At 35.6% G+C, this 13,273-nt stretch overlaps 1 protein-coding gene across 2 annotated transcripts in view; it reads left to right on the top strand.

The window, feature by feature from the left end:
- LOC143038543 (WD repeat-containing protein 26-like) overlaps positions 1-13,273 on the top strand; it is a 247,253-nt gene that overhangs the window by 163,950 nt on the left and 70,030 nt on the right. For both annotated transcript variants that reach the window (XM_076207869.1, XM_076207870.1), the window contains exon 8: positions 9,803-9,999. In XM_076207869.1, coding sequence (XP_076063984.1) covers positions 9,803-9,999 — 197 coding nt within the window. The remainder of the gene's footprint in view (positions 1-9,802; positions 10,000-13,273) is intronic.

Below are 13,273 nucleotides of genomic sequence, written 5' to 3'. Positions count from 1 at the left end.
TCAATATGACCATTGAATACACAGTGACTCAGTGGATAAAGGAAAATACCAGATACAGAAACGATGAGGAACCATCAAGACTGGATTTAATACTTATGACAGAACCTAAAATTGTAGACTAAATTTATTACAAAACTCCAATAGGAAAGACTGACCATGTACTAATAGAATTCAAACTAAAAGAGCAAATGGACCTAAGAAGAAATGTGAAACATAGAATAGGAAGACTAATGTACAACAAAATGAATTTTGAGAAACTTAAAAAAATTCTTTCGTAACACAAACTGGGAAAAATTCTTAAATGAAGAAACAAGGATGGAAGAGAAATGGAATATACTAAAAGAAATTTATAATGAGGGAGTGAACAAATATGTACCACAACAAAAGCAAGAAAGATATACATAAAAAGCTGGTACAACAAAAAATACAGTGAAGCTAAGGATGAAAGAGACAAAGCTTGGAAAAAAGAAAAAAAAAAAATGGGCAAATGGCAAACCTACATCAAACTAAGAAATGATTATTTAAAAATAAGCAGACATTAAAAGAGAAACTATGAAAAAGAAATTAAAAAAATGCAAGGAACAACCTAAGCTATATTACAGGTATGTAAATGGTAAAATAAAAAATGAATAAGAAATCTAAAAGCTGCGCCAGGGAAATTATGAATATACAGAAGAAATGGAAATGACAGAAATTGTGAGCAATCATTTCAAATCGGTATTCACAACCGAGAACTCACCCAATGAAGGAAATTATTGTAACACAGAAGGAAATCAGCAACCAAATAAAAAATCTTGATGGCGGAAAATAAAATTTGATACTGAAAGAATGCATAGAGGAGTTAACAGATATAATATACTTAATTCAGCATGTAAAAGAGCCCACAAGATATGGAAACTTACTCGATCTATTGATCACTAGCCGTGAAAGCATGGTAACTGATGTAGAAGTTGGTGAATCTGTTGCAAATAGCGATCACAACTTAGTTAGATTCAAACTCCTAAATAATTTTAGAATAGATACTTGTGTTTCTAAAATACCCGATTTCAGTAAAGCTCAGTTCATAGGACTATGTCAAGAGCTTCAGCTTACAGATTGGGAGGCAAAATTAAACGAAAAACCTGTAGATCAGATGTGGGAAATATTTCAAAATATGCTCACTAAGATGATTCAAACTTACATTCCTTTTAAGGGACTGGGGCGCGAAAACACACAAAATTCTGGAAAATTAACGAATTTTAGGTAAACATTTAAAAAGATTCTCTATGATGGTGGTAACACTTTGGCCAAATATTACAGCTCAATTCTGTTTCTTTTCTTATATATAAAATAAAATAGATAAATTTTTGGCAACCTCTGGCAACCCCATTGCATGAAAAAACATTCTGTATATTGAAATAAAGTCAAAATTTTGATAGCCAGTTCTGTTTTGTTTACTATAATTAATATATATGATATCTGGCAACTTGCCCAACACTAATTGTCAATCACCACAAGGATCTCGGTATCTCTTCAAAGCTAAAGGAGAAAGGATGTTGTCCTGTCGCGTATCTGTCAGCCTACCAGTCATGCACGCGATCAAATTATCTTTTATTCTACCAACATGTATTCAAAAGATTCTCTATGATGGTTGTAACACTTCGACCAAATATTACAGCTCAATTCCGTTTCTTTTCTTATATATAAAGTAAAATAGATAAATTATTGGCAACATCTGGCAACCCCATTGCATGAAAAAACATTCTGTATATTGAAATAAAGTCAAATTTTCGATAGCCAGTTCAGTTTTGTTTAAAGTTGTAAACGGAAATGTAAACAAATAGACAATGTCACGAGTGAGTATGCGGCCGGAGGATTTTAAATGCCGGTGCGCTCCTTTAAACTTTAAATGCCTCTCCTGAAAAGTTTGTTTTTTTATATTTAAATAGCCATATCTCTGTTTCTTTTTGTCCAATTTCATTCATTCTTTCGAATTTGCAAAGAGAAAGAGTAATTCTTTAATTTGATTAGTAAAAAATAAAGGAAACTGTAACTTAATTTTTTTGTTTAATTTATCATAGCAGATTTTCACTGAAGTTTCTACTATTCAAAATTAAAAAATCATAAAAAAAAATAAAAGAGAGTAGGAAAAAATCTAATTTAATGAAGTTGTTCCCAAGACTCTAATCTTTGATTTCCTACATAGTAGGCCGATTACCTATGCCTATGGATACTTCAATGATTACAGATACTATCATAGAAAAAAAAAAAAAAAAAAATTAACCACGTAATATATACATGTTACTAAAACAATTTAGTATGCAATAATACTCTCTCCGATAGAGTAAGTATACATAAGTTCACCAAAGAAATTGAACAACTTTTATGACACATTCACCTATTAGCACTTCCCACAGTCCCTTAAGGACAGACGTCCCCCAAATCAGGCTCGCCCAAAGTGGCTCGACAAAGAGACTGATAAAAGTATTGCTAAAAAGAGACAGGCTTACAAGAAATATAAGTGCTTGGGTGCATCTAATGACTATGAAAGTTATGTATTAATACAGAGAGATTTAAAAAAGACAATAAGAAAAAGAAAATGACAATACGAAATGAACATCGCTGATAAATCCAAAGAGAATCCCAAAGAATTCTATAGTTACATTAGAGATAAAAAGGTTGTTAGGAATCACATTGGTCCACTATTATCTGCTGATGGTCAACTTGAATATTCAAATGAAGGAATGTGTAATATCTTAAACAGTTATTTTTGCTCGGTATTCGTAAACGAAACACCTCAAAGTGAACTCCAAACTGAAACCTGTGAAAAGTCTAGGGTAAACTTACTACGGTAAATATAACAAAAGAAAAAATTGAAAGGTGTACTGTATAGATAAACTCAAAGTTAATAAAAATCCAGGGCCTGACGGTTGGCATCCAAAAATCTTAAAGGAAATGAAAAATGAGATTGTTGTTCCATTAGAAATTATTTTCAAGAAATCCATCATATCCGGAGATGTCCCAAGAGAATGGAAGCTAGCTAACGTTACTCCCATATTCAAAAAAGGTGACAAAAAGAAGCCAAATAACTATAGGCCTATAAGTTTGACTTCAATCGTAGGAAAAATAATGGAAACTATCATCAGAGATGCTATCGAACATCATTTAGAAAGTAACTGTTTGATAAATGATAGCCAGCATGGTTTCAGACGGAAACATTCTTGCGTGACTAACTTACTCGAATTCTACAACACAGTTATCTCGAATTATGACAAAAGAAACCATATAGATTTAATATATCTAGACTTTGCAAAAGCTTTTGATACCGTCCCACACGAAAGACTACTTACTAAATTAGCTTTACACGGAATAAGTGGTAGCCTATTAGGTTGGACTAGAAATTGGTTGAATGGTTGAAAACAGAGTTATTTTAAATGGAAAAACTTCTAGATGGAAAAATGTTACAAGTGGAGTTCCTCTGGGTTCCGTTCTTGGACCACTTCTATTTATAGTATATATAAATGATATAGACCATGGACTAAAATCTAATGTTTCCAAATTTGCTGATGATACAAAACTGTGCGGAGTGGCAAATGATCACTCAAACCAATTAGATATTCAAGAAGATTTAGATAAATTACAGCAATGGTCTGAAAAGTGGCTAATGAAATTTAACACAAGTAAATGCAAGGTAATGCACATAGGTAAAAATAACAGTAAGTACGATTACAAGTTATTTGGAAATTCGTTAACAAAAGTGGATAGTGAAAAAGATCTCGGCGTAATTATCAGTAACGACCTCAAATCATCCAAGCAGTGTATTTCAGCCTCTGAGAAAGCAAATAAGATTCTGGGACTGATTGCGCGATCTTTTGATTTCAAAAGTCCATCTCTCATGAACAAGCTATATAAATTGTTAGCTCATCCACATTTGGAATATGCTGTTTCCATATGGTCACCGAATCTCATTAAAGACATTGACAGACTGGAAAAAGTACAACGGCGAGCCACAAAACTGATTCCAAATATAACAAATAAATCATACAAAAATCGACTAAAACATATGAATCTGTTTTCCCTAAAAAAGCGTAGACTCAGAGGTGACTTGATACAGGTCTTTAAGATTTTAAAGGGAATTGACAACATCAAAAGTGACAAAATTTTCACATTGAATGAGAATCAGACAAGAAACAATGGTCTCAAACTGTCCGGAAATAGATTCAATTTGGAAGTAGGTAGAAAGAACTTTGCCAACCGTGTAGTTAATGAATGGAATAAACTTTCTGCACAGGTAGTGCAATGTAGTTCAGTTCGAAGCTTTAAGAATCATTTAGATAAACACCTAAGCAAGATGCTGTAATGATTATAATTTATTTTATATTACAAAGGCGGAGCATGCCGACAGGAGACCTTTTGATCCATATCTAGGTCGGATGCAAAAAAAAAAATCATAATAATATTAATATATATAATAATATATTTGTTTTTGTTTTATCATTTGTCTGTCTGATTTTCATTTATTATTATATGTCAATTTATTATTATTTACTATTTACCTGTTTGTTTATTATTTAACTATACCTATGCGTTTGTTTATGTATTTTATTTCTTATTTACATTATTATAGTTTATATTTATTATTTTATTATGATTTTTTTTTTTTGCATCTGACCTAGATATGGACCAAAAAGTCTCCTGTCGGCATGCTCCACCTTTGTAATCCTTTGTAATATACAATTGAATACACACTCAAAAAAAGGTACCACAGGACTGGAAAAATGCAAATATTGTACCAATAAGCACAGTAGCAAAGATATGCGAAAAAGTTATCAAAAGTAGATGGGTTAAACATCTGGAAGAAAAATTATATTAAACCAAATCAATATGGATTTAGACAAGGAAGATTACAACAAACCTGATCTGGGGGAAAAGAATGCTGCCACCAAGATTCCCGCTTGGATCGTAAGAGGTGAGAAAAATGGGATCGGGATTGGGACCAGGCATCCTCCCTGTAACCTCATAGGGGGACATTCCTAAAAAAAAAGTAAAGGCATAAGAGGGTCTAGTTTTCCCAACCAGCACCCTAAGGTTTGGGTCTTTTAATGTGCATGGATGTGGTACAGATGAGAGTAAAAGGGAAGAGATAGGCAGTATGTTTGTGAGAAGGAAGATGGATGTGTTGGCTTTGAGTGAAACAAAGTTGAAAGGGAAGGGTGAGTGTGAGTTTGGTAGTGTAGTTGGGAGGTTCTCAGGAGTGAAGAGAGGGCAAGGGAGAGAAGGGGTGGCTATACTAGTAAGTGAAGAGATAGGTAAATGTGTAGTGGAGTGGAAGGAGGTGAAACTGGGAAAGGAGGTGTGGGTTTTTGTAAGTGCATATGGGACTGGTAGTGAGAAGAGTGTAGAAGAAAGGGAGGCTTTTTGGATAGATTTAAATGCATGCATAGGAGGATTAGGGAGGAACATCAATGTAGTAGTATTGGGAGACTTTAATGCTAGGGTAGTAAATGAACCAATTGATGGAGTGGTTTGGAAATGTAGAGTCCCAGGAAAGAATTGTAGTGGAGAGTTGATGGTGATGTGTCTAGAGAGTTGATGATAGCAAATACAGTGTTTTGGAAGAAAGTCAAGCATAAGTACACATGGGAGAGGGTGGTGGATGGAAGGGTGGTAGATAGAGTGTTAATGGACTATGTAGTGGTAGATAGGAGTACAATAGGAAGAGTTAAGGATGTACATGTTCTAAGGGGAGAGAGGGGGGAATATCAGATCATTTTTTGTTGGAAGGTAAGTTGAGAGTGGAGGATAGGTAGAGAAAGAGGAAAAGGACAAAAGGTAGGGAGGTGCTTAGAATGAACTCTTTAAATGAGAAGGAAAAGGAGAAGGAGTACAAGAAGAAGCTGAGAGAGGAGTGGGAGGGAGTGAAGGATAGAGTAGAACTAGGAGTGGAGGAGGAATGGGGATGGTTCAAGGAGGGAGTCGCAAAGTGTGCAAAGATGGTGTGTGGAACAAGAAGAATGGGAGGGGATAGAAGGAAGGGTAGTGAGTGGTGAGATGAGGAAACAAAGAAGATTGTAGAAGAGAAGAAGCAAGCTTTCACAGATTGGTTACAAAATAGGACGAGGGAGTCATATGAGAAGTATAAAGAAAAGAGAAAAGAAGTAAAGCACAAGGTAAAGTAGGCAAAGAGGAGAGCAGATGTGAAGTGGGGTAAGAGTATGACAGAAAATTTTGAAAGTAATAAAAAGATGTTTTGGAAAGAAATTAAAAGAGGAAGAGGAGGTGAATCAAGTAGAGAAGATAAGGTAAAAGATGCAGATGGTGAGACGATAATGGAAGAGAAGGCAGTAAGAGGAAGATGGGCAGAGTATTTTAGGGAGTTGCTAAATGTGAAGGAGGATAGGGAGGGAAAGATAGTTGCAGAGGAAGAGAGAAAGAGTTTGAATGTGTTTGAGATGAGGTGTCTGAGAAGTATGATGGGTGTTACTAGGTTGGATAGTGTGAGAAATGAGGAGGTGAGGAGGAGAAAGGGAGTGGTTAGGGAGTTGGGAGATAGGGTGGATGAAAGAGTATTGGGATGGTTTGGACACATGAAAAGAATGAGTGAAGACTAGTAAAAGAGGTATGGAAGGCAGATGTGGAGGGAGTGAACATGAGGGGGCGACCTAGGATGAGATGGATGGATGGGGTGAAAGGGGCTTTGGGGAGGAGGGGAATGTCTGTTGAGGAAGGACAGGAGAGGACAGAAGCCAGGGGTGAATGGAGAATGGTTGTATATGGATGATGCTGTGATGCATGAGGTGGAATGGGGGGAGGGAGGGTAGAGGGTGGAGAGGATTGGAGTGTATTAGGAATGGAATGGGTGGGAATGGTTTTTATGCCTTTGTTTTTTGGCTACCTCCTTTGTAAGGGGGAAAAAGCCTTTGATATATGTATGTACAAGAGAGGGATGGATTGGTAGACTGTGCTTTTCTAGACCTAAAAAAGCATTTGATAAGGTACCACACAAGAAACTAATAAGAAAAATAGAATCAATAGGCAGCATCAGAAGAAAATTATTGGAACAGAGGGAAGACTTCCTGACTGGGAAAAAAATTAGGGTAGTAATTAGAGATAAATACTCGAAGAGGGAAGAAATGATAAGTGGTGTCCCACAAGGTTTGGTACTGGCTCCAATCATGTTTGCCATATATATAAATGACATGGATGAAGGAGTAGTGTTATATGAATTTCTTCACAGATGACACAAAAATACTAAAGAAAGTAAGAACAGAGGAGGATTGTGAATCATTACAGTTAGACCAGGACATAATCAGGAAATGGACTCAAAAGTGGGAAGTGAACTTCAATATAAAGAATTGTAGTATAATGGAGTATGGAAAAAGTAAAAACAGAATATCAAGAAATTATAAAATTGGTGAAAAAGTAAAAAAAAAGTGAACTTGGAAAGAGACCTTGGAGTAATGATCAACAAAGACATGACACCAGACAAACATATCAATAAAATGATTGGAGAAACCTTCAACCTATTAAGGTCTGTTAAGTTTCGTTGACACTAACACTTAGTAATTTTCATTTTTCCATAGGCCCCATGCCTTGTATTTCTCTTTAATTATGTTCCACCAAATCTTCTGTAACAAGTTAGTAATGTTTCTGGATGGGGTAAGCAAACTGGACTTAAATCTTCTTGATTTTCTTCTTCACTAATTCTCTACATCATTATTAGATTAGGTACACAAGAGAACTCCCACCTGTGATCCTCTTACACCCACCAAGCCAAGTCTGCTCCAATGTCACAATTTAATTCATCCAATAACTTAGAACATTACAAAAAAGTGCCACCCTTTTCTCCAATCAGAAAGACTGTTGTACTGTCTCAAGCAATACTGTTTATGCAAGCACTTGTGACACAAGCAGAACAAGCTCTGTGTTTACATTTCATCACATCAGCACCTACCCTAACCAATGTTTACAAATACAAGATGGTAAGCTAGAATATGCAACTCTCAGCAACTTCCAGTCAGCCATTGTTTCATAACCAAATATACATACATACATATACCAAGGCTTCTTCCCCCTTACTAGGGAGGTAGCCAAAAAGGAAAAGGCATAAAATCATTCCCACCCATTCCATCCCCAAAAACACTCCACACCCCTCCACCCTCCCTCCCATCTTAGCACCTCCTAGATGACGGGTCATCCCTGCACCCTGTCCACTGCCCTGGGTCAGAAGCAGTGTCACAAGACACAGCACATCCACAGCAAGGCCGCTTCATTAAATCGCCGTCCCACCCTCTCCGTCCCCCCATATAAAGGAGAGGACGGGGAGAAATCCCTTCGGGCTGCGTCAAAATTTTGCTCACACACACTACCTCACCCCCCATCCCCCCGTCCATTCCACCTCATGCATCACAACATCATCCATTAACCATTCACCCCTGTCTTCTGTCCTCTCCCGTCCTTCCTCAACAGACATTCCCCTCTTCCCCAAAGCCCCCTTCACCCCATCCATCCATCTCATCCTAGGACGTCCCCTCATGTTCACTTCGTCCACATCTGCCTTCCATACCTCCTTTACTAGTCTTTCTTCACTCATTCTTTCCATGTGTCCAAACCATCCTAATACTCTTTCATCCACCCTATCTCCCACTCCCTTTCCACCCCTGTTCTCCTCCTCACCTCCTCATTTCTCACTCTAGCCTAGTAACCCCCATCATACTTCTCAGACACTTCATCTCAAACACATTCAAGCTCCTCTCTTCCTCTCTTATGTTCCATGTTTCTGCTTCATACAGTGCTGTTGGCACAATCACTCCTTCATACAGTCTCCTCTTAGCATCCATTCCCAAATTTCTATTCCTCATTACACTCTTCAATCCACCAAGGCTTCTCTCAATCTACATTCTACCTCCACCTTTACTCCACCTTTTCCTGCCACATTTGCACCCAAGTATCTAAAACTATCCACTTTCTCCAGTTGCTCTCCCTTAATGCTCACTTCCAGTCTACTGCCACTTTCACCCCTTGTACATCTCATCACCTACCCCTCTATCTACTTAAATGTCTACCTCTATCTACCAGCCTCTTACAAGGTCAATAAAAGTTGCATTCGACCACTTGGATGAGGAAATGATTAAAAAAATATTAGTTACACTAAAGGCCAAAACTGGAGTATGCAGCAACACTATGGACACCCAGTACTAAAAAGAATATAAAGAAATTAGAAAGAATACAAAGAGCAATGACAAAGTTGGCATCAACTCTTTCCAAATTAACATACGAACAAAGATTGTCCAAATTGGAATTGCCAACTCTGGAACAAAGAAGAGAAAGAAGAGATCTGCTGACTATAGAATCATGAAAGGAATGGAAATCCTAGATAGGAATAATTTACTAAAATAGGACAATGGAAAAACAAGAGGACACAAAGAGAAACTCAAAAAGGATAACTATAGAAGAGAGCTGAAAAAAAAATAGCTTCCCACACAGAGTAATGGATACCTGGAATAATTTAGATAAAGTGTGTACAAACACCATTCAAGATTTTAAGAAAAAAAAATTGTGCTGAAAAATACAAAGACTGGTCACCAAGAGCATAGCTCCCTTCCCGTAAAATACAACTAGGTAAATACACACTATACACAAATTTAAGAGCAAACTAGGTGCCGTGAGTTACAAAGACAGGACACCATGAGCATAGCTCTCCTTCCCGTAAGATACAACTAGGTAAATAAACACACACTTCAGACTACATTTTAGCAATGCATATCATCAGTTGTGAATAGTATTGCAAATAATATATATATATTCTTTTTGTATTATACAGGATTCACAAAAATTTGTGTGTGGTGGCACAAGGGGGCAGTTCTACCAGTGCAATTTGGAGGGTCACATCATTGAGTCTTGGGAAGGTGTTCGAGTGCAGTGCCTTGCATACAGGGCAGATGGCAAATGTGTTCTGGCATCTGACACCCACCACCGCATCAGAGGTTATCATTTTGATGATCTCACTGATGAAAATATGTAAGTATAGTTACAAGAGACCCATTCTGATTCTACATCTAATTATATAATATATAGAGGTTATTATTGGGTAAATTAAGGAATAATGTGCTGGTGAAGCATAGGATATGAAAGGAGTGAAGCGAGATTGTGACGAAGGCTGTAGAGAGAATGAATTTGCATTGTGTGAAGAAGGACCATCAGAAATGGAGATTTTAGAGAGTGGTAGGGTAGACATGAAGGTACCCAGGTATTGTAGCAGATATTTGTGTGTTGAGTAGAATTATTTGATAAGTCATCTCCCCTCCATATATATATATATATATATATATATATATATGCAAAATAACCACAGGAGAAGAGAAACTTGTAGACACTAAGTATTTTCGTATATTACATCTTCAGACTAAAATGTCTGAAGTTTACTAAACGAAAGTACTTACTGTCTACAAGTTTCTCTTCTCCTGTGAATATTTTGCATTTTCATATCACGGTGATGTGACTGCATGCATATATATATATATATATATATATATATATATATATATATATATATATATATATATATATATATATATATATATATATAATGTACAGTACTACCTCTCATTAACAGCTGTTAATTAGCTGTGTTTGCGGTGTTTTCACTGTATTTTCGGTGTTTTTGCTCCTGTTGTTTAGTGCTGTGCAATCACTATGCCACCCAAAAAGCACTCCAAATCAACGGATTATTCACATCAACGGACACCGTTACCCCCCTTTTAGTCCATTAATGAGAGGTAGTACTGTATATATATTATATATATACATATATATATATATATATATATATATATATATATATATGTGTGTGTGTGTGTGTGTGTGTATTTACCTAGTTGTATTTACCTAGTTGTATTTTACAGGAAGGGGAGCTATGCTCGTGGTGTCCTATCTTTATATCTCATTTTATCTAAACTATTTTTTAATTCATGTATTGTTTTTGCACACACTACTTTCTCATCTAACTTGTTCCAAATGTCTATTACTCTGTGAGGAAAGCTATTCTTTTTCAGATCTCTATAACTGTCTTTCTTAATTTTCTTTCATCCCATTTTATTAGATCCTCTCTATCAATAATTTCTATGCCTTTCATGATTCTGTAAATATTTATCAAATCCTCTCTCTCTTCTTTGCTCTAGTGTCTGTAGCTCCAGTTTTGCTAGTCTCTCTTCATATGATAGTTTTGAGAGTGTTGGTGCCAATTTTGTAATTGCTCTTTGTATTCTTTCAAGTTTTGTTATACATTTTTTTTTGTACTTGGTGACCACATCGTTGCTGCATATTCCAATTTTGGTCTTATCAAAGTGATTAATATTTTCTTCACCATTTCTTCATCCAGGTATGTAAATGCTTCTTTGATTGTTCTTATTAAATTATAAGTTTCTCCAAAAATCTTGTTTATATGTTTCTCAGGTGACATATTCATAATAATGACTCCCAGGTCCTTCTCATTTTCTACTTTTTTTATTCCTTCTTCTCCCAATTTATATCATCCTTCTATTCTTTTTTTGCTTTTTCCAAATTCCATTATACTACACTTTTTGGTATTGAACTCCATCTCCCACTGCCACATTCCCATACTGTATTGAGATCACTCTAGTGACTCACAATCTTCTTCCGTGTTCACTTTTTTTTAACAGTTTTGCATCATCTGCAAAGAAGCTCATGTAACTTTCAATTTCTTTATCCATATCATTAATATATATAGCAAACATTATTTGGGCTAAAACTGTTCCTTGGGGAACACCGTTTATTACTTCATCCCAGTTAGAGTGTTTGTCTCTTATCACCACTCTCATTTTTCTTTCTTGCAAAAAGTCTCCTATCCATTTAAGCAGTTTGCCCTGTATTCCTCCTTCAGTTTCTAACTTCTTAAGTAACTTCTTATGTGGTACTTTGTCAAAAGCTTTTTTTGGGTCTAGAAATGCACAATCAGCCCATCCATCTCTTTCTTGTATTATATCTATTAGCCTTGAATAGAAACATATTAAATTGGTGACGCATGATCGTCCTTGTCTGAATCCAAACTGCCTTAGATTTAGTACGTTGTTTTTCTCTAAATACTTTACCCATCTACTTTTGATAATTCTTTCACAGATTTTTGCTATTGTACTTGTTAGAGAGACTGGTCTATAGTTTGTAGGGTCCTCTTTATTTCCTCCTTTGTATATAGGTACTATATTTGCTCTTTTCCAATCTTCTGGAACTTTTCCTTCTACAAGGAACTGTTTATTATGCTTTGTATTTTGTCTGCCAGTTCATTCTTGCATTCTTTCAAAATCCAGTTTGCTATTTCATCTAGTCAATGCGACTTTCTGACATCAAGATTACTCAAGTGTTTCATTATTTCGTTCTTTGTTACTTCTATATCTTTCATAGGGGGGACTTTCTCTTCCCATTCAATCTCTCCAGGTCTATGTTTTCCCTTGTAAACACCGATTTAAAATGCTTGTTCATAATTTCTGCCATTTCTATTTCCTCTGTATATTCAACTCCTCCTTGTCGTAATTTCTCTAATTCTTGTTTGTTTTTCAGTTTGTTGTTTACAAATCTGTAAAATAGTTTTGGTTGATCTTTACATTTTTCTATGACATCTTTTTCATATTTTCTTTTTTCATCTCTGCACACTTGTACATATTCATTTCTATAACTAGTATATATTTTCCATTTTTCAGGTCTTTTGTGTTTCTTCCATTTGGTCCAGGCTTTATCTCTTTTGTCTTTTAACTCCTTACAATTTTTGTTGTACCAGCATTTTACATATTCTTTTTCTTGTTTTTGTCTTGGGACATACTTTTCCACTCCTTTTTTTATAATTTTTTGTCAAAATATTCCATTTCTCTTCTACTGTTGTATCTTCTTTGTGTATTCTTTCCCAGTTTTCATTTTGAAAGAATTCTCTTATTTTATAAAAAAAAAAAAAAAAAATTCATACATCAATCTTCCTTTTCTATATTGTTCATTTCTTTTCATGTATTTTTCCTCATTTAGTTCCAGTTCTGTCAATATGTGGTCACTTTTACTTATTGGTGCCTGGTATTCTATCTTTTCCACTATTTCAGGTTCTGATGTGATTATTAGGTCTAGTCTCGATGGTTCTTCTTCATTTCTATACCTAGTGTTCTCTTGAATCCATTGTGTCATTGTGTGGTCAATAATCATCTCAAGTAGAACATTTTCCCATGAGTCTTCTCCACCCTTAACTGTCATCTCTTCCCAGGAGACTTCTTTGCAATTAAAGTCGCCCATCATA

Source organism: Oratosquilla oratoria, chromosome 24 (assembly GCF_046742065.1).
Source record: "Oratosquilla oratoria isolate Oo_2021 chromosome 24, ASM4674206v1, whole genome shotgun sequence".
Lineage (NCBI taxonomy): Eukaryota > Metazoa > Arthropoda > Malacostraca > Stomatopoda > Squillidae > Oratosquilla > Oratosquilla oratoria.
Note: the sequence above shows the minus strand (reverse complement) of the source record. Positions and strands in the feature narration are given on the sequence as shown.